This window comes from Anas platyrhynchos, chromosome 19 (genome assembly GCF_047663525.1).
Source record: "Anas platyrhynchos isolate ZD024472 breed Pekin duck chromosome 19, IASCAAS_PekinDuck_T2T, whole genome shotgun sequence".
Lineage (NCBI taxonomy): Eukaryota > Metazoa > Chordata > Aves > Anseriformes > Anatidae > Anas > Anas platyrhynchos.
In genome coordinates this window covers 11,783,741-11,807,994 of record NC_092605.1, presented here as the reverse complement: position 1 = coordinate 11,807,994, position 24,254 = coordinate 11,783,741, and the positions used below count along the sequence as shown (strand labels likewise).

Genomic DNA, 24,254 nt, shown 5'->3' with positions numbered 1-24,254 from the left:
AATTGCTTTATTTAAGTTCTTTGAGTCTCTCATGGCAAAAGCAGGAGAAGGGTCAGATCCCCTTTCAACAGGAGCAAAAGGGGTATGCAGGCCTCTCTGCTTTTCCTCTCTCCAAAATAACCTTTCAAATGAAAGCTCTAGATGTGCTTTCCTTTAGACTGGTGCAGCAGTGCTGCTATAGGAATTACACGGGTATCACTGAAGTGATAAGTAGTGCAGACAGTTCTTTTTCCTCCAGATGTTATCATCATCCACGCATAGCCTAATGTTATGGCTATTGCTGCAGACCTTTTCATGTGGCCACATTCTCTTATGACAATGGGTTGCATTTTTATGCCTCACAAAAGGTTGTGAGCATAGGATGTCAATATCGGGGCTTTTTTCTTTCCTCCGTTTCCCTCTTGCCTCTCTTCCGCCTCTTCCAATGCACAGGTACAACTATAAAGGTATTTTCTGGAGCACTGCTATTTTACTTGGAAAGGTGGCATAGAGCTACAGAGTTTTTTCTGGTGCTTATTTATACATGCATGTATATGTTTCTTTGACAGGACATTGAGGAGACTTTAGAGCAGACAAAGCGAATGAATGTTTATTGCCATTTTGCTAAAGGCATTGGCGAACCCAGCTATAGGCCTGTTCCAACCTGGGAAGAGCTCAACCAGATCCTTGTGGAAGCCATGGACAACTACAATGAAGTCAATGCTGCCATGAACCTGGTACTATTTGAGGATGCCATGTGCCACGTGTAAGGGGATTTTCTGGCTTGATGATCTCATTTTAGCATTTATATGCATAGGTTGCTTCCACAGAGTTGTAGGCACCTGTAGTTATAGCTGATGGAGCTGGAGGTGTGCAGAAGCTTCATTTCCCCACGTGACACGTACTGCACAAATACTGCACTACTTCTCTAGCTGGCGTTTGGAGGGCACTTCTGAAATCATGAGGGTGACTGGGGCTGTGAGATGCAGGTATTGCATGCTGGTTGTTATTTTAGACATATACAAATAGGTTTTATTGCATAGCAGGACCCCCCTCATCTGAATGTGGACCCTAAACATTTTGTGAAAGGAAAACTGTGGAGAGTTGCATTAGATCCTTGAATTTTGTTCTCGGTCATTTGCACATCTGTGTAATGTATTTCCTTCTCCTTTCCTTTCCTTATTGCAAAGATGGCCAGGCCTTCATCTTAAATGATTTCTGTCCAGTAGGACTTGGCAGGTGGAATAAGAATTGGACAGAGTCCAAATTGCCACCAAACTATTTTTTCATCAGCCGTGTCCTTTATATAGGTCTCAGTGGAGATCAGGATTGATTGCTGACATGTCTCTTGGAGTGACATTTTTCATCCCATTCAGAACACAATTTCTTAGTGAATAAAATACATATAGAAAAGCACCGGGCAGAGAAAAAAAAAGAAGAATACTGATATTAATGAGACATTTTGTATGCTGCAATTTAGTTGCCGCATCAACCGTATCCTGGAGTCCCCCAGAGGAAATGCGCTCTTGGTTGGTGTGGGTGGAAGTGGCAAGCAGAGCCTGACCAGGCTGGCAGCCTTCATCAGCTCTCTGGAGGTTTTCCAGATCACTTTGAGGAAAGGCTACGGGATCCCTGACCTAAAGGTAGGTGGCTTTTAAGGCTGAGGTAGGGAAAAGGAATTAAAAAGCAGAATTTGTTCTGAAAACTTTGTCCTGCTTAATACTGAGTAACACTGGTGTGAAGATACAAAAGCTCCAGCCATGATATTGCACTGCAGAGAGGAGTAATCTTTGCAAAATATCTCGCTGACGCGTGTCTACGCGGGCTGACCTGAAGTCCTCAGCTGTTCCTCTGAGCTGACCAGGACTGACAATGCTTCAGCCCAAGATTTCATGTGGGCAGTGGGCAATATTAAGAATGCAGCAGAAAAGTTCAGATTATTGATTATAATTAAAACAAGGCATAGTAATTAGCTGATACGTGTCTGTTGTGGAGTGATTTGGAGGTGAAAAATGAGCAGGAGAGAGAAGTAGAGATCACAAATCATACTCAGTTCTTCATCTGGCATTTTAGGTAAGGGAAGGACTGAGTAGGCAGTGGGTGGCTCACTACAGAGAAGATGTGGTGTGCTTATGTTTATGCACAGACTAATGAGCTTAAGAGTTGTAAATCAACATTTAAAAGTATCACTGAAATGGTTTAGAAATACATTGTCTACTGGCAAAAGAACTCTCCTTAAAAATGTTGTAAAAATTAAAATCACAATAACTCCAGTCCATTCTGTCTGGGAGACAGGATCTTGGGTTCCATCCCCATCACAGCCAGGATGGGAGGTCTCAGTGTAGCAAGTGCCATTGGCAAAGCCTGGAGCACAACTGGTGTCTTCCTGTCCTTAACCCAGGCTTTCCCAGTTGCTTACAATTTTTCTCAGTTCTGCAAACAGGAACTGATTAGTTCTGGCCTTTTCTGCCATCAGACTGGGGCTCTCACCTCTACCTGCACGCTTCCAGCTCTTGGTTTCCTGGTCAGCAGCATTAGGTTTTGAAACGTCACTAACTCGACCCTGGAGGGAGAAGAAAGAGTCTGGGAAGCGGAGATCTCCCCCCTGGTTGACAAGGGAGTTGTTCAGGAGTGTCTGAGTGGACTCAATGCACACAAATCCATGGATCCTGATGGGATGCATCCATGTGTGCTAAGGGAGTTGGCAGCAGTGATTGCCGAACTGCTCTCTATCATCTTTGAAAGGTCCTGGAGAACATAAGAGGTGCCTGAAGACTGGAGGATAGCCAATGTGACTCTTGTCTTCAACAAGGGTAAGAAGGAGGATCCGGGAAACTACAGGCTAGTCAGTCTCACCTCTCTCCCTGGAAAGGTGTTGGAACAGCTTGTTCTGGATGCCAGCTCCAAGCAATTGGAAGAGAAGAAGGTTATGAGGAGTAGTAAGCATGGATTCACCAAGGGGAAGTCATGCTCGACCAACCTCATTGCCTTCTATGATGGCATCACCAGCTGGGTAGATGGAGGGAGAGCAGTGGATGTCATCTACCTTGACTTGTAGCAAGGCTTTCGATACTGTCTCCCATGACATCCTGCTAGCAAAGCTGAGAAAGTGTGGGTTAGAGGAGTGGACAGTAAGGTGGGTTGAGAACTGGCTGACTGGCCGAGCTCAGAGGGTGGTGATCAGCAGTGCAGAGTCTGGCTGGAGACCTGTGACTAGCGGCGTTCCCCAGGGGTTGGTGCTGGGTCCGGTCTTGTTCAACATCTTCATCGACAACCTTGATGAGGGAATAGTGTCTGCCCTCAGCAAGTACACCGATGACACAAAGCTGGGAGGAGCGGCTGACACGCCAGAAGGCTGTGCTGCCATTCAGCGAGACCTGGACAGGCTGGAGAGATGGGCAGGAAGAAACCAAATGAGGTTTAACAAGAGCAAGTGTAGAGTCCTGCACCTGGGAAGGAACAACCGCATGTACCAGTACAGGCTGGGGGATGACCTGCTGGAGAGGGGCTCTGAGGACAAGGACCTGGGGGTCCTGGTGGACGACAGGCTGGCCATGAGCCAGCAGTGTGCCCTGGTGGCAAGAGGGCCAATGGGATCCTGACGTGCATTAAAAGGAGCGTCAAGGGGGGTGATCCTTCCCCTCTACTCTGCCCTGGTCAGGCCTCACCTGGAGTACTGTGTCCAGTTCTGGGCTCCCCGGTACAAGAAAGACAGGGATCTCCTGGAAAGAGTCCAGCGGAGGGCCACAAAGATGATCCGGGGCGTGGAGCATCTTCCCTGTGAGGAAAGGCCGAGAGACCTGGGTCTGTTCAGCCTGGAGAAGACAAGGCTGAGAGGGGATCTCATCAATGTTTGTAAATACCTGAGGTGTGGGAGACAGAGGGATTTGGCCAACCTCTTTTCAGTGGTCTGTGGGGACAGGACAAGGGGCAGTGGCCACAAGATGGAGCACAGGAAGTTCCGCACCAACATGTGAAAGAACTTCTTCATGGTGAGGGTGACGGAGCTCTGCAACAGGCTGCCCGGGGAGGTTGTGGAGTCTCCTTCTCTGGAGATATTTAAGGCCTATCTGGATGCCTACCTGGGCAACCTGCTCTAAGGAACCTGATTTGGCAGGGGGGTTGGACCCGATGATCTCTTGAGGTCCCTTCCAACCCCTTCAATTCTGTGTGTGTGAACTCTAAATATGGGACTTTGGTATGAGCTGCAGTAGTTGGAAAGTCAGTATTTATACTACAGCAATTGCAGGGCTGTGTCTGTAGTGTCATCATTTTTGTTTTGATAACCTGTGGTTGTACACAAGTTGTTTGTGTTGCACAAGCCTGTCCCACCATCTGTTGGGTATTCTCAACTCTTTTCTATGTTTTCAGGCCCACTCATGGGATTTCCTAGCTCCTACCTGCCTATTTATTTAGGAAACCTGCACTTCCACCTAGAAATATAGATAAATCCCAACAATAATAAACAAGTTTTCAAAGCACCTCAGTGCTACTCTTTCTGTGGAGGTGGAAGGTAATTTGATGTTCCTGTCTCTCTGTATTCATTTTTCAAAGAATTTATGAAAGATGGAGTGTGTTTTTTTCTCCTCAGCTATGGAGGAGCAAGATGGTGACAGATCACCCTGCTGTTGGCCCCTCCTGCTGTTATAATTAATCTAATCCAAATTTCTTAGTGATGAAAGTTAACAAATGACTCTTTTAGAAGAAGCGTACTTGCTGAATTTCTAAAAGTTCCTGGGGCAGTGGTTGGTGTGCAATTTCAGGCACCCTTGCATGTCTTGTGTCCTGCTTAGAGATGCAGGAAGGAAAGGATGGACTTTGAGCTGAATGATGGTGGTTTTTGCAATTTCACAAGCAACCTGGATTTCAAAAACTCAGTGTCCTTCATTAGCAGGGCACTATTCCCTTAGAAATGTAACAGCTTTTACAGGTGAGCAGGCTGTGCTAACATCTCTGTATCTTGAGTGGGAGAAATTCGCAACTGGAAAAATCCTTGCTTGTACAAGGAACCTTCGTCTCTTCCTCACAAACGAACAAAAACATGTTATAACACTTTAGAAAAAATATAAGTTAATTTATTAGTATACTTGTGAAACCAGAGAGATCTACAGCACAGGAATACCAAGAATCAACATTTCCAAGCACTGCTGTCTCTCCTGAGTTCCTGTGGTGCCTTAGCCTCGGTGCAGCCTTACTTGGTAATAAGCCTTGCAGGGATGATAGCAGCTGACACCCTCATGTCCCTGGGAAGGCTCAGCCCTGAAGATGGAGGGTGTCCAAAATACATTTTCATGATAATTAATTGCAATTGCTTTGTTTGCGGGTAATGGGAAGATTCTGATCCTACCTATTGAGGGTGTGGTGCCTAGCCCACTCTTTGCAGGAGGCAGGTGCAACCCTGAAGTCTGCTTGCTTTTCAACCTCCAGGCAGACCTGGCGAACCTGTACCTGAAAGCTGGTGTGAAGAACATAGGCACTGTGTTCCTAATGACTGACATGCAAGTGGCTGACGAGCAGTTCTTGGTGCTGGTAAATGACTTTTTGGCATCAGGTAAGTCTTGTGCTGCTTTTATTTCTCCTCTCCCCTTTTTCAAAGTGGATTTGCTCGTGGTAGTATCTAGCACTCTGGAATATGCTGAAGGGCAATATATGAAGCAAGTTGAGTCAAATTCTAGAGTAGAATTAACACTCAGGTCTCCTCAGTGAGGATGCGCTCTATCAGGTTGATTTTTTCTTTCTCTGCAGTCTTATACCTAGTTTTTCCCGTACTTCTATGGTATGCTGCCTGTGGATGTTAAGTGATGTCTGTTGTGCTATGGCAATTGAGGACAGAGTCAAAGGAACATATCAACAGAAGTCTGACTGTGCATCCACATGCTAGTTGTCTGATAAAATAAGATTGCTTCTGGCTAGAACATTTGACTGGAGTATCTGTGAGTCAGTGGATGATGCAGAGCCACCAGATAACCAGGTCTGTGGGTGTCATGTGGCTGCTTATCCTGGTCCAGTCCTTTTCCTCTTCATTTTTTTCTGGATGCATCTAAGTTTTTCAGTTGCTGGTTGCCCGAACAATTGCAGAACAGTCTGTCTCCATGCAAACGCCTTGTTTCCATGCAGAATATGGCATGAGTGTGTGCATGTGGGAAGTTCCCATGCATGGGGGAGCATGCAGAGGTGTCACTGTGATAGTGTGAGGTAACCCAGAGAGGGATTATTCCCCAGACTCCCTGGTAAATCACTGCTATAACTATGTGCCACTTGTTGCCTTATTTATGAGCTGGAGTGGGAAGATACCAGCTGGTTCAGGTGACCTCCATGGATGGTACAGGGTGGAGAGTTGACAGCACAGGAGAGCGTTAGTTTGTAACTCCAGAGTTGACATATGTGGCTATAAATTGGCCAGATGGTTTGAGCAGCAAACAAGTCCTGACTGTGATGAATTCATAACCAGGTGTAATGACAGGATGCTGCGGAGGGTGGCAAGTAGCTCCCGCTGTCTTCATTGCCTACTGTAGGTGACATGAGCATCTCATGAGCATCTCATAAAGCTCTGCAGTGTTCTGCAGCCAAGGGGCAGGACAGCCTTATGTTGGGATGTCAAGGTCATCTTACAGCTCCTTTGAAAGGCATTGTGCTTTTTCTGTGTTTGTTTTGTGGGGAAATGGGGACAGGCTGGAAGGTTCAGTGTCCAAGGCAGCAGCACAGACTTGGAGCCAGACTGAGGAGGTGGCCATGCAGGGACCCTGCCTCTCGATGACATGAGCTGGAGCCATGCAGTGTGCGCTGACTGAGCTGGCTTATTGCTGCTCTCCTTTTATCTGCATGTTTGTTTTTTCTTTCTTTTCACTTATCATCCCTTAAGAAACCAGAAGAAAATACACACACACACAGAATCACACAGAATTTCTAGGTTGGAAGAGACCTCAAGATCATCGAGTCCAACCTCTAACCTAACACTAACAGTCCCCACTAAACCATATCCCTAAGCTCTACATCTAAACGTCTTTTGAAGACTTCCAGGGATGGTGACTCCACCACCTCCCTGGGCAGCCCGTTCCAGTGCCTAACAATCCTTTCAGTAAAGAAATTCTTCCTAACATCTAACCTAAAACTCCCCTGGTGTAACTTTAGCCCATTCCCCCTCGTCCTGTCACCAGGCACATGGGAGAACAGGCCAACCCCCACCTCACTACAGCCTCCTTTAATGTACTTATACAGAGCAATAAGGTCACCCCTGAGCCTCCTCTTCTCTAGGCTGAACAAGCCCAGCTCCTTCAGCCGCTCCTCATAGGACTTGCTCTCCAGGCCCCTCACCAGCTTCGTCGCCCTTCTTTGGACCCGCTCAAGCACCTCGATGTCCTTCTTGTAGCGAGGGGCCCAAAACTGAACACAGTACTCGAGGTGCGGCCTCACCAGAGCCGAGTACAGGGGGACGATCACCTCCCTAGCCCTGCTGGTCACAGTGTTTCTGATACAAGCCAGAATGCCGTTGGCCTTCTTGGCCACCTGAGCACACTGCTGGCTCATATTCAGCCGACTGTCGACCATCACTCCCAGGTCCTTCTCTGCCTGGCAGCTCTCCAACCATTCCTCTCCCAGCCTGTAGTTCTGCTTGGGGTTATTTTTATTATAAATCAGCAGATTTCTATTAGTATATTTTCCTAGCTTGATTTGTGCTCATATCGATGTATCTCATTCAATAATGATGATTTCAATTAAATCAGATGCCAGAAAGGAAGCAAATAGGTGATAAACTAAGGAACCCCAAGGGAAGAAAAAAAAACAAATAAAAAACACCAACTTGGTTGGGCATGTTTTTGGCAATCAGTTGTATAACAGTTAGCTTGTAGAAATTTTTGAAAGGTTTCTAAAAAGTTTTTGAAAAATTTCTAAAAGTTCATCTTTTAGAAAGTTTTACTGCCCTGGGAGTTATTTGAAAGCTATGGAAATGTCATTGAACAGCTGCAGACTGTACACGTATCAAATTCATTTGCAAAACCAAAATGATTTAATTATCACATAAAGCATATTAGGTATTTGATTTTTCTGTAATCAAATTAGCACCGTAAATCAGAAAAAAAAAAAAAAAGACTTTCTGTAGTTTGACTCTCTTCTATGTTTGCTTACCCTGGGCTTTTATAAGAAAGTTGGCTCTCGCAGGTGTTTATTTTTTAGCAGAATGACCTTCTGTGCCACCTCCCTACTGCTGGGGCTCTTGGGTGCCTGTTGCGATGGCTTTTCTGTGGGAAGGGAGGCACCTGTTCCACTTTGCTCTAAGACAGCAGCAAAATGCAGGCCAGCAAACCAAATTGTACCCTCTTCTCATAGGTGAAATCCCCGACCTCTTCCCAGATGATGAAGTCGAAAACATCATCAATAGTGTGAGGAATGAAGTCAAAGGCCAGGGCCTGGTGGACTCCAGGGACGCTTGCTGGAAGTTCTTTATAGAGCGTGTTCGACGACAGCTGAAGGTGAGACAGTGGCTGGGGGAGTTTGGGTCCTTGCCATCGACCTCAGTGCAGGAGCACGGGCTGGCAGTCCTTTGGGCTATGTTGTAGGGACATCAGCCTGCAGCCTGAAGGCTTTTCTGCCTGTTTGTGTTGTGATTCTCTCAGCAAGTACTGAAGCATAAAAATCACTGTCTGTAGTCATCACCTTTTGGGCTTTAGACAGCGCTATGGGAGTTGCAAGTTTCCTCTTTCAAGAGCTGAGCAGAACCAGCCTTTCCATTTTCAAAGTAATGCACTGGGGGTTCAGCTGGGGTGCATCAGGACTGAGTCTTGCTGCTAGGATAAGTTGCACAGGGAATCCATCTTCAAGTTGTTGACAATCCATAGCCAGAATAATTTAGAAAACATTATCTTAAAACCAGAGCTCTGGGAACTGAGTGGGCATGACATGCATTCAGGATTTCTTTAATTGCAGACCATATTCCCAGCCTTAAAAAGGCCTTATATATATGTCCAAATATCCTAAGACAATTTTGATACTTTTCATAGAATCATAGAATGGTTCATAGAAGGGACCTTAAAGATCATCTAGTTCCAAACCCACCTCCCACCAGACCAGATTGCTCCAGGACACATCCAGCCTGGCCTTGAACACCTCCAGGGATGGGGCACCCACAGCTTCTCTGGGTAGCCTGGGACAGGGCCTCACCACCCTTACAGTAAAGATTGTTTCAGTTATGTCTAAACCTACTCTCTTTTAGTTTAAAGCTATTTCCCCTTGTCCTATCACTATGCGCCCTGACACAGAGTCCTTCCTCAGCTTTCCTGCAGCCCACTTTAGGCACTGGCAGGCCACTGTGAGGTCTCCCCAGAGCCTTCACAGGCTGAACAACCCCAAAACTCTCAGTTTGTCTTTATAGGGGAGGTGCTCCAGCCCATTGATCATCTTTGTGACATCCTCTGGACTCATTCTAACAGCTCCACGTCTTTCTTGTGCTGGGGGCCTGGAGCTGAGCGCAGGGCTCCAGGTGGGGCCTGACGAGAGCACAGCAGAGGGGGACAATCCCCTCCTTGCCCTGCTGTCATGCTGCTGGGGTGCAGCCCAGGGTGCAGTTGGCTTTCTGGGCTGCAAGCACGCATTGCTGGCTCATGTGGAACTTCTCATCCACCAACAGACCCAGGTGTTTGTCCTCAGGGCTGCTCTCAGTCTGCAGGGTCCCAGATGAGAGAATCAAGGTGGGTGATGAGAGATGACTTGACCTTTCCTTAGTGAAGACAGGTCCTTCTTCCTAGTGTTTGGTTTTTGTTGGTGGCACATGTTCACTGAGGTGGGGTGGCCTGTTCCACTTTTGATGTAAGTAGGTCCATGTTTAGCATAGGGAACAGGTGGAAAACTGAGCTTTGGGGGAAGATTTGGGGATCATGCCACGGTGCAGGTAACCAAGGAGAAGGAATCCAGTCCTCCTCCTCCTCCTGCCAGTGTGAAGGAGAATTTCTGACAGGCACCAAGGCTGTTTTGTTGCTCTTCTAGCACAGTGGTTGTCGTCTGCTCCTCTCTGAATGTATTTCCCTTGGCTGTTCAGGTACACTGGAAGGACAGTGTGGATGTGATTTCCTTTAGGCTGATCTGTTTTCCTTGTCTGCCCTTCTCCTTAATGGCATTTAGAGCAGATGGATGGGAAGTGCTGTTTATTTTCTCCAGCATTTCATGACAGCATCGTGCACTGTGCAGAAAGCTGATCAAGCCATTGCTGGCCCAGGGTGTGCTGATCCTCAGGGAGCAGCACAGCAGTGGGACTTGGCCTGATGGAGCATTAGCACCAGTAAACCTTCTACTTCATTGTCTTGGGAGAGCAGTGCAGGTGCAGAAGAAGGCTTTTGTGCATGGGTGTTTTCCTGAAGCTTGCCTGGCCCTCAGAGAGCAGCACAGAGGTGCCTGAGGCTTATGCTTGAAGGTGTAGGAAGGTTTTCTACATGATTGTCCCGTGTGTGAGCACACAGTGACTCTGTCAGAGGAGCAGCAGTTCTGAGTCCAGCTGCATCTTCTGAGATGGACGTGAAAGTGGTCGTGTTATAGGCTGGCTTTCATAGCTTCTTAAAAAGTGTTTTTGGCCCATGTTGAAGGTGTTGTTGACACCTTATAGAGATGTCCAAGTCGATGGCAGCCTGCCCCATGGCACTCACGAGGCTGTGCAGGTACCAGCCAGGGCTGACAAGCTGGAGAGGGGTGATTCATTGAGTGAATTATGCTGCTTTCCACACTGGCTTTTGCTCAGATACTGCTACTTCACTGTGTGGTGTAAACCTGCCCATGTCCTTGTTTGTGCCTGTTTAGCAGAGCCTGTAAATCCAACAAGAGGGGGCTTATAGGAAAAGGCTCGTGATGGATGGTGGTGGCAGATTTTGGTCCTTGTGACTTACTTTGCTGTTAAAGCTGGTGGTGGGCAGCAGAGAGGAAAGGCAAGTTGCCTTGTCCTAACTTCACACCCTAGGCAAGAATGCTGCCTCTAGAAAAGGGAGAGGTGGTGCCTTCCTGGGATCAAGGTAGCAGGGGAAGGAAGGACCAGTCTGCAGGGAGAGGCAGGTGGAAGAGGGAAGGATGCAGAACACAGAGAGGACCAAAAAAAGTTCAGGGCTGGGAGGGTGCTAAGCAGAGGGGGGGTCAGGCCCCAGAGTAATGAAAAAGATATTTTGCGGAGACCCCAAGGCTCTGCTGTTTAGTACAACATAGAAGCTTTTAGCAGTTGTTGGGCTGAAAAAAAAAAGCCTGGAAAACAAAAGGTCTGCTGTGTGGAAATGCAATGAGCAGGGAAAACACATTCCCAAATGCTTTTACTTCCATTCCACTTTGATTTTTCCCTATTAAAAATAATAATAATAATAATAAAAAAGGTAGATAAATAAATAAGCTTGATAAAAACAGACTTTGAGTTTGAGCCACATTAGACCTTTTCAGAGCTGGCTGTTGGGGAAATCATCCATGCAGACCTGCCTCAAAACCGTGGTCCTGCCAGGAGAATTTAGATCCATTCACTTTAATTCCTTGTTGCACCAATTCGATCTGGATGCTTGTTCCCTGCCGGGCGAAGCTTTGTGTCACTGCTATGGTGGTGAAGAGTGGTTATACAAATCCCTGGCTGCAGCCTTGGAAGTGTGCCAGGCTGCTGCTTTTGACCATAGCAGCACTTAATGCCACTGCTTGTTTTTATTGCAGAGAAAAAAAAAAGTGTTTACTGCTAGACTACGCCTTTTCAACGCCAGGCTCAGTGGTATAAAGTGCAAGGGCTCAAGGATCGAGGTTACTGTACCCTTAGGTGCTGGCATGAGGTCTCCCTTTGGAAATGGTTGGAGGAGCCTGGGCTGGGCTGTGTGCCTGGAGCTGGGCCTCTGCTCCCGGCCGTGCCTTCTCAGCTTCTCCTTTCTCTGGGCTCCTCAGGTTGCACTGTGTTTTTCACCTGTTGGCAGCAAGCTGCGAGTGCGCAGCAGGAGGTTCCCTGCCATCGTGAGCTGCACGGCGATAGACTGGTTCCAGGAGTGGCCACGGGAGGCCCTTGAGTCCGTCAGCCTCCGTTTCCTGCACGAGACAGAGGCTGTGGAGGTGAGCATCTCGCCTGGCCCTCAACCAGAGGTGCCCGCGCTGTGCCTGGCTTTGAGCTCCTCTGCAGGGTGCAAGTGTTGGCATGGCTGTGTGGTGCTGGTGGCTGCCAGGTGCGGCCACATCCCTCTGTTTAGTGCAGGCGGTACACTGTAAGATGAGGAGAGTATTGCAAAGGATGCTCTGCTTGCCTTCCTTGCCCACAGGCTTTCATCCAGGACATCTGGATGACTTTGTAGAGGAATTGCTGGCAGCATACTATGTTAAATTTAATTGAGTAAAGTTTGTGAAATATGGGCCAGGTGTTTCAGAGAGTAGCATGGACCTTAGCAGAAGCAGGGCCACAGCCACCAAGCTCACGTGTATTTATACACTTACGGTATTGTCAGCGAGATGATTGCCTTGCTAGCAAGAAAGGCAGCTTACAAATCAGTGCAGAAAATAACCCAATGGTTCTGATTATTCCAGGGAACAAATGCTTTTCTCTCCACATGCGTATCCGAGAGTCTGTAATTCTCAAGGGTAAAAAGATGTCAAGTTCTTATTGATGAGAACCTGCTACTGGACTAATGGAGATGCAATTCTGTTTATTTTTGGGGGACAGAATTTTGGAAGAATAAAGTCTATAGTGTTTCTTTTTATATGTACACTTTACCTATTTATACAAAAGAAAAGCCCAAAGTTCTACATAAAAGGGTGTTATTTTATAGAGTTGAATGCTAGAAAAATTGCTTGGTATAAGATAAAGTAAGAGATAAAAAGATACAAAAAGAGGTATAAAGAACATGAGCAGCTGAAGTTATTTTAGAGATAACAAATGAAAAGGGATCAACTCAGATCTGTTATGCCCTAGATTTTTCTGCAGCAGTATAAAACGTTAATAAATTCCTTTATATATGGCACAGGTCTGCACTATGTACAGTTGTTCTGTGTAAAATATTTTCTCCTTGTCCTCTCATCTTACTTTTAGGCTTCAGTGAAAGATTCAATAAGCAAATTCATGGCCTATGCTCACATGACTGTCAATGAGATATCCCGATTGTATCTGAGCAATGAACGGCGATATAACTACACCACTCCCAAGTCATTTCTTGAGCAAATCAAGCTCTATCAGAATTTGCTACTGAAAAAGGGCAGGGATTTAACAGCAAAAATGGAGCGACTGGAGAATGGCCTGGAGAAGCTCAACAGCACTTCTGCCCAGGTGAGAAAACCCTGTTGGTTAAACACTGCTGGTTTTCCTTGTTTGGTTCAAAGGAGAGCTTGACAGGCTGATGCTGTACAGCATGTAAAATTTGTGCTAGATCTGGCTCTAGACTGGCTTGAACTGGATTCCTGGAGAAGAAGTTCTGTTCTGTACTGGAAAGAAGGGAAGAGATATATGTGTCATATCTGCTACTTGGGTGGTGCTAATCTTAAATAAAAGATCACAGAAAATAAAATGATATAGGGATACGGCTGGATGCATACGTCTTCTTTACATGGTTGTATTTCAGCTGCAGTGACAAAATAGCTTATAAAATACAGGAAGATCATTTATTTTTGGAGTTCCATCCAAGAAATCTAAATAACTTTGGTAAGATTCATGTATTTTATATTAAATAAAGCGTCCTATTAAAATAAAGCTAATGTTTATTTTTCCTTGTGTTATGTTATCTGTCTTGAAGGAAAGCCAGTGCATGTCTGAAATGTAGATTAGCTGTCCTGAAATCCCCTGCTGAAAGCATCACTGGCGCGCTTCTGTGGTAACGATTAGATGTTGTTCTGAGTATTTCACAACCTCTCTTCAGTGACTCAAACAGCCTTTCAGAGCTTTGCTGTCTACATCTGTTGCTAAACTCCCATTTTCTCTTCATTTCATATTCTATTAACTCTTATAAATGTTCACTTACAAGCTCCTACTGTGGCAAATGGGCCTTTCCTGAAGCTGCTACAATGAAATGCAGAGGTTGGTGTGAATGAAGGACTAGCAGGTTTGACTTCTTTCATATGTGCTCTGGTGGCATAAATCAAGTCTGTCACACTTAACAAGATAGGTGCCTTACTAGAAATTGATATGGGGGCTTTATTAGTACCTCTTGACTCCCATAGCCCACATCTCGCATCAAACAGTTGCTTTCTTCATGGTGCAAGGCAGGTCTTTGAGGACACAGGAGGGCAGCAGGCATGTTTCATGTCCCCTTTGCAGGTTTTAGTACCTCCTTTGAAAGAAGGCAGCTGAGGTTGAACATTAATTATTGGAGACCTCCCATTGTATCTAGTGAAGCCAGCCCGATCTGAAAGCACAGGCCCTCCCTGCAAAGCAGACCTTTCATCTGCCTTACCCTTGGAGGCAAATAATTGCACTACCGTGTGTGGTGCTGCTGTTTTTGATGATAGCACAGTGGTGGGCAAGATGGGTTCTGTCTGTTCTCTGTTGAGAGCACCTGATGGGAACCTGGTCTTTTGAGAGGGAACAAGGCCCAGGAGCGTTGGCCGAATGTGGGGACCTTCCTGCGTTCTTCAGGCTTACCTTCACAGGGACGTTGCATTGACAAGGGTCTCCTGACAAGCTACAACATAGGTGCTGAGCAGTGGTGGATGGGGGGTGAGATGGGAAGCCACAGCACCTGTGGGGCTTCTCTCTTGGAGGTTTTGCTGTTGCAAAAAGGGTAAAAGAATACAAAGTTCACATCTGGTTGGAGAAAGACAGCTTGTGAAGTTGATTAAAATGCAGAGCAGTCAGGACAAATATGTCAAATTTGTATCTAAAATTAGCACTGGGGGCCTAAAATTAAACACCTAAATTATCAGATGTGTGTGACAGTCAGACAGTCAAAACTGCTGTTGATTTGAAACCAGAGCGTGGATATTTAATGTTACTGGAAATCTTACCAGAAAGTTTGGTCTTGAATGTGGATTTAAGTGTCTGAATTTTAGCATTCAAACATGGAAATGGTTGGGCTAGGAGCTCAGGTGTGCTGGTGGTGCTTAGAAGCAGTACGCTGTGGTTTGTGTTTTCCACGCAATGAAGGAGGGTTTTGATATCTGGGTGTGACCTGGCTGTGCCTCAGGCCAGAGGACTAGCAGTCCCATTGGCAGCATTCCCCAAGCTCCTGGTGCTTGGGTGCCAGTGAGGAGCTAGTTACAAGTTTTTTGCATTTTTATAGACAGTTCAGTGTGGCCTCAGCATGGGGACACGTGCAGAACACTTTTTGACTTAGCCATTCTAGTTTCAGAATAACCTCTCCCCTTCCTTTTACTCTTCCTCCCCCCAGTTCCATTTTTTTTTTTTTTTCCTTTTGACATTTGGTCTTCTACTTTTCTTCCAATTTTTCTTCAGAGGAAGTGTTTTGCATTAGCTTGTTAGCCTAACCATCTTTCCCTGAAGATAGTGGCTGTCCTTCTCAGTACACAGAAAAACAGAAGATGGCTTCCAGTTATTAGGACATAATAGATTTGGGAAGGTTTACACAATGAGTCATTTGTTTTTCAGTGGTGTTCACTCTGAAGAGGTCAATGCTCTGCTCAGAGCCCATTGCTGAGTAATTTTGAGAATGACTTCAGTTAATATTGCAAATCTGGATTCCAGATTCAAGTCTTGCTTGCTCTATCAATTAATTGCTGACCTTTGTGATGTATTTTGTGTTCTTGAAACAAGGCAGGGACAATCAGATAAAATGAATCTTCTGGGAGTCTGCCCTCCAGGTTTTCTGTTCTTTAATAATTCCTCTTATTCTGTCCTGGTGGTAGGCAAGTACTTCTTCCTTCCCTGTTGGAGTCACAGTATATTACCCTTGAATATCTCGTTTGCTTTGTTCTTCCCCTTTCTACCTCACATTACTAATTGCTTATCAGCAACTATCCAGGACTCAGGAAGCTGCTCGCAGGTTTTTCACATTTCTTACCACAGTTTGAGGCTGAATACTGACATTTTCTGGCCCGTGTTGGTAGTCTTTGTGCTAAGGCACATGCTAGATCTGTCTGCTTACACCTTGGTCTGGTTATTATCCCGATGCTGCCTCTGGGAAGGAGGGTAGTAGTGGTCTCTCTTTGCTTTGGGATGATCATCTGATGTGATTTTCCATGCCACCTTCATCTCCATTTGTAGTTGCTCTCTTGTAATTCTTGCTTTCTCCTGCTTACCAGCCATGTGTTACTCGAAAGGAATCTTCTGATTTCACCAGTGCTGGTAGACACTGGAAAAGTCAGCGGTGTTTGTCTTACCTCCCCTGGATGTGGCAATGAATCTTCTGCAACGTGTCTGAGTTTTTATTCATAAAGTGTGTCCCATGGCTGCTCCACTGTTTGATGTAACGGCCTGTGCCTTGAAGATGTGTGAATGCCCAGCCCTGTGCTCTTGTTCAGGACATAAAATAGTCTCTTTCTGCTACTCTGTGTGGAGCTGCTTCTCACCCTGTGGCCCCGGAGGCCCCGTTGTACATGCCTGTGGCTACATGTCAGATGCCCAGACCATGTGCACCCTTGCCCCTGTGCCTTTTAGTGCCTTCCTGGGCTCTGTCTTGCAGACTGTGTTTCTGATTTTCAGCCTTCCCATCCCATTGAGTATTCACTGTTTCCTTTGCACTGAGCCCAGATGAATAGGGATTCTTGGCTTCGGTCTCCAGAATGGCTCTTGTTTGTCTCCATCAGTCTTCATCTGAGCACCAGCTCCAAAGAAGAGGTACTAAGTGACGTGGTATTTTCCATGCTGTTCTCCATTTGTATTGTGCTGTTTAGTGCATCACGTTCCTTTCTGGGCTTTGCTGGTAGCCCCAAGCAGGAGCATCATGGAGCTGACTCCAACATGACCAGAGAAGAACAACCTAGAAGTATGCTCAAAGGATTGACCTGGAGCTGACCCGCTCCAAATCTGAACAGTTTATAACATTTCTGTATTTTTGTGGGGGAGTAGACTAGGGGCATGGGGTTGTCAGTGCAAGAAGTGAGGCTGTGTGACTGCTGGTGAAGTTCTGGGCTGTGAGAGGGCAGAAGATGGGAGCTATGCTGGGAAGGTTTTCTGCACATCCCTAGATAGTAGGTGTTAGTGATGGTCAGGCTTGGCCACTTCTGGGTTTGGAAACCTAGTTTAATAGCTGAAAATATGACAGGCTTCTGGGTTTTCCGTCCCAAACAAACAACCCCTCCCCCAACTTATCTCTATGTACAAGAGCTTTTTGGATAGAAGGTCCTTCTTGGTGTGAGAGGTGGGAAGTTTGGTACCTTCTGTTACTGTGAGCTCTGTAGACAGAGGAGAACTTTTCACGCTTCTGTTCCTAACAGAGCCCTGCTGGGGATGGCTCCATGTGCCAGTGACAGGAGCACAATTATGGCTTCTGCTGTGCCTGTGCCTTCCTGAAGGTAACGACATGAGGTCTCCCAGCAGAGTGCCCACATATGGGCAGTAGGATGTGCAGAAAGGGAAAAATGGATGTGACAGACTGTTTGCTTTAGTTTGAAGTGAAACTTGTCTGCTGTGCTAAAGGGGTGAAACTGGAGGAGTAAGGTCATCAGTTTGTGTTCCTGGCACTACCCCCAGGAACTTAGTGAGGACAGTGAGTTTGATCATTTAGGTATTGCTGATGTTTCTTTCTATCCACTGCACAAACACTGAAATTGTCCCTGCTCAACTGCATTTGAGCTTTAGCCTCATTGGTTAAAAAAAAAAAAAAAAAAAAAAAGATTTACTTAACACATTCACATATGTTGCTGTAGGTAAGGAAGGCTTCAGGTCACCAAACGTCCCCTAGATGTGGTGAGCTCTAATGGTTCAGCAGAGCCCCAGGTTAATGTCACAGCTCCAACCAGAACTGTTCTGCTGGGAATTTAACATGTAACCCAAACCAGCTGGGCAAGTGCCTTCTCTGTAGCGCACACTTCTGTGCGTCCAGACATTAGGATTTCTTTCAGGCAGAGCCCTAACTGAATTTCCTGCTCTTTTATAATCCCAACAATACGTGCTTGGCTGAAAGCGGGTTTTGTCAGACTGTTCTCACAGGCTGTGCTGGGGACTGAGTTTACATCTGTTCCTTTTGTAGAGCTGTTGGGAGCTAGTGGGTTTTAATCCCTTGTTTGTCTTGTCCTGGTCGTGTAAACCCATAGAGCTGCCGTTCATATGTGCATTCCACACATGATAACTGATTTGGGGCAGAAGGTCACAAGCCAGATCTACAATCAGCAAAGCCTCCCTCTTCAATTTCCTGCAATCTCAGAAGACTTAGAGCTGCACAAGAGGTTGCTCTCTGTTTGCTGACTGAAGGGATTACATGCTCCTGCGAGCCTGGAGCCATTTGGATTTACAGGCGTGTCTTTGTGCTGGTTAAAACAGCATTGTAGCACTGGGCAGCAGGAGATGGAAATGCATTGTGCAGTGCAGGAGCACAATGAGATTCCAAAGAAACCGCTCTCCACTCGAAGCTGATGATGAACGTCAATAGCCTCAGTTTATGTGGCTGTCGAATTGTTCTCTCACGTCTTATATAAAAACGGAATTATCAACAAAAGCAAGCGTCTGACTTTCCTTGTAGTGCTTTTACATGGTAAAGACGTACCCAAAAGCTATAAACAATCCTTTATGAGCTCAACCACAGGATGGTGAAAGACTCCGCAGTCTGCACAGAGGCTTTGTAAAATTATTGAAATAGTCAAAATTTGGAGAGAAAACAGTTGGTTTTAGAGATAAAGCTTCTGTCCTTAAATGAGAGCCAGTGTGAGCATCCCCACTGTGTGGCACTTCAGCCATCTCTGGAGGGGGCAGCTGCCCTGCAGGGTATGAGCAGCCACTCAGTGAGTGTGGGGCAGGGTGCCCGTGGAGTGAGCAGGGGGCTCGGGGAGCACTGGCTCCTGGTGCACGGCTCCTCAAACCCAGCACACAGCAAACACTGCTTGCTCTGTTCACTGGTGTCGAGGTTGAGAAAAGAAAACGTGGATGGATTGTAGCATGTGTTGTCTCATTGCAAAACATCGCAAAGGAATGCCTCCTCTATGGGGTATGCAATGTAACATCAGATCTTGTGTTGAAAGATGGGTGAAAACCGTCTGTGTTTGGCTTGTTAACAAGAGCAGCTTGCTGCAAGTATCTAGTGGAGCTCCTGTGTTGTGCAAAAATAATTCCAGGAACACCTAACCTGAAGTCTTCCACTTTCCTCAGTGGATCCTGCTAAAAGCGGTGTTTGCTTTGCCCTTGTACCTTTGTCCTGTTCCCAAGCAGAGGCAACAAGGGATGTCTGAGTCAGCATCCCTTAGCAGCTCATCCTGCTGGTGCTGCTTTCTTCCTTACTGGGTTCCTTGCTGCTTGCAGGCTGCTGCAGTGTGTGCACCATGCACGTTCTCACTGCCCCTTACCTGAGCAACCTGGAGCAAAGGAGAGTTGCAATGTCCTGCTGATGGCTAGAAGCACTGCTTTTCTGTGTGCCCAGGGCATTGCTCGCTTTATAAATGGGCCCTCTGTGCTGCTCAGCCCCACTTGAGTGTGAGCCCATGCTGCTGAGCAGGGTGGGGAGCACAATTCTGAGCATTTGTGTACACAAATCTCTTTTCTCCAGGTGGATGACCTGAAGGCCAAGTTGGCAGCCCAAGAAGCGGAGCTGAAGCAGAAGAACGATGATGCTGACAAGCTGATCCATGTGGTGGGCATGGAGACAGAGAAAGTGAGCAGGGAGAAGGCAGTCGCTGATGAGGAGGAGCAGAAAGTGGCACTCATCACCCAAGAGGTTGAGCAGAAACAGAAGGACTGTGAAGAGGACCTGGCCAAAGCTGAGCCTGCCCTGGAGGCTGCCCAGGCCGCTCTGAACACCCTCAACAAGGTAGGGCAAAGGCTCACATGGAAAGCCAGTTCCTCTTTCCCCTCTGCAGTGGGGGCTGTCGCTGCCATCCTCTGGCTCAAGTTTTGGGGCATCACATTGGTCAGGGTGGAGGTGCCAGGACCAGCAGTGCTGAAGCCTGCAAAACTGTGCATCACCAGGACAGCCTGCACGTACCTAACACGTCTGTCTGCTGGTGGGTGAGCAGGCCTGGTGTTGCTGTCTGTGATGTTTTGTTTCGGTGCCAGAGAGAGCATCGGCACTGTTCACTCTGGGTATTTCTATGCAAGTGCACAGCGGGAGCTGACAACCACAATGCTGATCTCGCTTGATACAAGAAGTGCTGGCAGTGAAGTCTCATTCATTCCCTGTTTGGGTATGTCCAGCACCGAGGTGCTGAGATGTGTTGTGGTGTTCAACAGTGCCTCTGGGCAGGGCAGCACACTGTCCTGAGCAGGCAATCTCTCGGTAGAGCCAGACGTTGCTGCAGGCAAGATCACAGAATCATAGTATGTCTACTATTGGCATTGGAAGGGACCTACAAGGATCATTGAGTCCAGCTCCTGGCACCACACAGGTCTACCCAAAAATTCAGAGCATGTGACTAAGTGCACAGTCCAAATGCTTCTTAAACCACTCCAAGGGAAGAAGCCCTTGGGGATATCAGTAACCAGGAGGTAGTCCCCTGCAGTCAGAGTGGTCCCAAAGCCAGTGATTTAAGGAAGGCTTTTGGTACCTTGGAATGTTTTTTACTTCAAGAGTGCTCCAGGAATGCCTGTTTGTAGCCCTACACTGAAATGTGCCCCAGAGACACGTCCCTGCCATTTGTCTTCTGTCTGCGGTGTGCGCAGCATCTAGAGCAGCAAACTCCCACTGCACACAAGGCAGAGAAGTGGCCATGCACCATGTAAAAATCAGATCATAATGTCTCAATCATGCCTCAAATCATGGCTCAGTCATAGCCTTTTTGGAGGAGAAGAAAGGAAGTCATTAGGAGTGTGTTTTCAAAGTGATTACCTTTCAAAAAAGACGTGGCTTTGCAGCGAAGATGTGTTGTTTTGGCTCTCATTCCTGGAAGGGAAAAGACTGTATGAAGGGAAAATGTTTGCCTCCTCATTAGTCTTGGTTTCATGTTGGAGCTGTAGAATATCTCATTAGGCACAGATTAGGGAGATGCTGGGATTTTTCTAGAGACCTGTAAAGCAGTGTTAGCAGGGCATTGGAAGACATGAACTCCTTTACCTGCTGATCTGAGATGCATCAAAGAGCTTGACCTGCTTGCTGACGTGAATAATCATCAATATTTATGTGTGTATGTATAGTTTCTCCCTAATTATCTAAACCATTTTATTTGGACAGTAATCCAAAAGTCAAAAATGCAGACCCAGATATACTATGTTAGAAAACTTGGGAAAACAGATTTTAGAGACAAAAATGCCCTTTTATTTCTTGGAGTGCTGTTTGCTCCCCCATGAAGCTGCCTGGGCTCTTTCTCAGTATCCACATCCCCTGGGCCCTAGAATGCAGGACATGGGACTCCACTCCATTTTGGCATCTCGTTCTCCTTTTGAGGGGGGAAATCACAGCACACCAACCTGGGGACTGCCTTCCCCTGCTGTGGGTAAGTGTTTGGCATGGAGCAGTTCTCCAAGAGGAGGTAGCAGCTGTCCTGCAGAGGCAGGTGGGCAGCCCATGCTGCTTGGCCAGCACTGTACGGTTTCTGCACAGGAGACAATGAGTCAAAGAGAGTGATGGTATCTAAAGCAGTGACCCGCCTGCACTGTTGCCTTCAAGGAATATCCCCTGAGATGATCCAGAGGCATACAGGGATGCCACAGCAGTTGGTGTTTCTGAAGCAGGCAGCACTAAGTGCAAGCATCCTCACAGTCTAGGTCTGGTTCCTATCCTACAGATGCTCCATTGTGTGGAAGAATAATTCAGAGCAATTTATTGAATTGTCCTGTGACAGAGCACTCACTTCTTAGTGAAAAAGGAGCGGTACCAGTACAGCATCCCACTTACAGTGAGCTACAGGTTGTTGAACCAAGGGCTGATGTCAGAGCCCTCCCAGCTACCCCAAGCAGCACAGCCCATAGTGGCCATGGTCCTGGCCAAACTGGGCAGGGGATGGGATGGAGAAGGGCTTTCAGATGTGCTCCTCTCTGCTCACAGTCAGCTCCATGTCACTGAGCATGTTAATTACGGACATTTTATACTGCAAATGTACATGGCTCCCAGGGGTCTGTCTCTATCAGCTTGATTATTAACAAAAGCTAACAGCAAGCAAAGACCACATTTGGTAACAGCTTCCTAGCAGACACCTTTATCCCAAAAAGGAATGCTCAAAGAAACCAAACTTGTTTCAGAGTGAAGCTGATGAACTTCAGAAAATACAGAACAGAGAATATGGAGTAAAAGCTATTGAGTAGAAATAGGGAATACAGAAGTTCTTGGACAGATATTTCCTAAACTGGTGTTGACACAGCCATTATCCTTGTTTCAATATAGCATGGCATCTGAGAGCAGCTGATTTGCCTGTACTGCTTTTTCCTACAGAAAATTTAACTTGTGTATGCACAGAGAGGATTTTAAGTGTCAGCTGAGTTTTATGCTTAGGTTAAGATCTGCCCTGCTTGACGTTAGGGTTTTGGTAAAACCACCTGTGTTGACAGCGCAAGTGTGCCCCAGGGATCAACTGATCCCATCTGAGAGACAAACAGCTCTCTCTTCGGGGGCACTGCCTGTTCACAGCACTGACTGCTGTCCTGGTGAAGGCTCTTGGTTAAAGGGCCTAAATTTGGGCTGGATGATGGATCCAGTGGATCCATGCAAACATAATGCATATGATGATGGATGCACGCAAACTGAGTGCATGGGTGTCTCTGGCATTGGGAATAGCTGAGCCCAAGGGGAAGCTCTGTGAGGCAGTTTTGGAGGGGCTGGAGGCTGTTATGTAGAGGTTATTTGGAAAGGTTTTTCTTTTCCTGATCCCATGCTACTGAGAGTGCATAAAACTCCTTTCTCTAGAGCCCTGGCTGAGTTGCTCTGGGCAGAGGGGCAGGACCCAGGCAAAGGTTGGGAATTTCTGGAGGAAAACTGTGCTGTGCTTGTGTTGGGTGAGATACTAAGAGCTGGATGTGGGAGACGAGCACATGCTATAAACACGCACAGTGGTGATTTAGAGACATTAGTGTTAATGCCGAGCAAAACCCAGCCTATCAGATCAATAGCTTGGGAGCCTGACTCTATTAGCAGTGAAACAAAAAGAAATCCCATTCATTTTTATCTAAAAACCTTGTTTTCCCTTTTCAGAAGAATCTGACAGAACTGAGGTCCTTTGGGTCACCACCTCCGGCTGTCAGCAATGTCACTGCTGCTGTGATGGTGCTGATGGCCCCAGGAGGAAAGATTCCCAAGGACAGGAGCTGGAAGGCAGCAAAAGCTGCCATGGCCAGGGTGGATGGGTTCCTGGACTCTTTGATCAAGTTCGACAAGGAGAACATCCATGAGAGCTGCCTCAAAGCCCTCCAGCCCTATTTACAGGATCCCAAGTTTAAACCCGAATTTGTGACCACCAAGTCCTATGCTGCAGCTGGCCTCTGCTCTTGGGTGGTGAACATCGTACGCTTCCACGAAGTGTACTGCGAAGTGGAGCCGAAGCGGCAGGCTCTGAGCAAAGCCAACGCGGAGCTGGCGGCTGCCCAGGACAAGCTGGCCAGCATCAAGGCCAAAATTGCCGTAAGTTTGGAAAAGCAAGGCAAGCTGTGGGATGGGCTCACCCCTTAGTGGGACGCATGCAAGTCACTGCTCTGGGGAGAAATCCTTTGCTTTGGAGAAAGCTGCTTCTCCACACTCATGTATTTTTAAAAGGATAGATCCAAAGATTTGGTAGATTTTAGGTCTTTTACCTTCCTTTTATTGCTGCTTTCTGTGTTTCATCTGTTCTGCTCCAATCATGTTTGTACCTTAACAGAAAAGGCTAGATATTAATTCTTATTATTCCTACCTAATTTTTAAAATGTAATTTGCCTCTAATTGTGAGCCCTCAGAAAACTCGTTATCTCAAACCAGTATGTGTTCCCCATGTGCTGCACAGGGGCAGAAAAACAGGAACTGGAGGCTGGCTCCCATGGCAGCACAGTTCCTGGTGACGGGCACGTTCTGCAGGATGACGACTGCTCCAGTAGAGTCTAATAATTTGTCACGGCATGGCTCTCTGTCAGCATATATTTGTATTATTCTTACTTAGAATTTTGCTACTTAAGGAAAAAAAAAAAAGAATCTGAATAGATTAAATTACTGCATGATTAAAAGTGAATTTCTGTGGAGAATAGCCTCCATCCATTCCCACATAAGATGTTCAAAACCATACTCCTTTTCTCCCCCCGTTCTTGGCCAATATCTACCAATAGCAAAGTGTGGAAACCAGCACGAGGGCATCCTGCTAGC

The 24,254-nt window shown here is 46.6% G+C and overlaps 1 protein-coding gene across 5 annotated transcripts in view; it reads left to right on the top strand.

The window, feature by feature from the left end:
• DNAH9 (dynein axonemal heavy chain 9) overlaps nucleotides 1-24,254 on the top strand; it is a 200,549-nt gene that overhangs the window by 80,322 nt on the left and 95,973 nt on the right. For 4 of the 5 annotated variants that reach the window (XM_072025908.1, XM_072025907.1, XM_027471250.3 and 1 more), the window contains 8 exons: nucleotides 549-745; nucleotides 1,460-1,622; nucleotides 5,407-5,530; nucleotides 8,308-8,450; nucleotides 11,866-12,027; nucleotides 12,995-13,228; nucleotides 19,548-19,808; nucleotides 23,118-23,543. In XM_072025908.1, the coding sequence (XP_071882009.1) occupies nucleotides 549-745; nucleotides 1,460-1,622; nucleotides 5,407-5,530; nucleotides 8,308-8,450; nucleotides 11,866-12,027; nucleotides 12,995-13,228; nucleotides 19,548-19,808; nucleotides 23,118-23,543 (1,710 nt within the window). The remainder of the gene's footprint in view (nucleotides 1-548; nucleotides 746-1,459; nucleotides 1,623-5,406; nucleotides 5,531-8,307; nucleotides 8,451-11,865; nucleotides 12,028-12,994; nucleotides 13,229-19,547; nucleotides 19,809-23,117; nucleotides 23,544-24,254) is intronic. The other variant, XM_072025906.1, reaches the window with a different exon arrangement.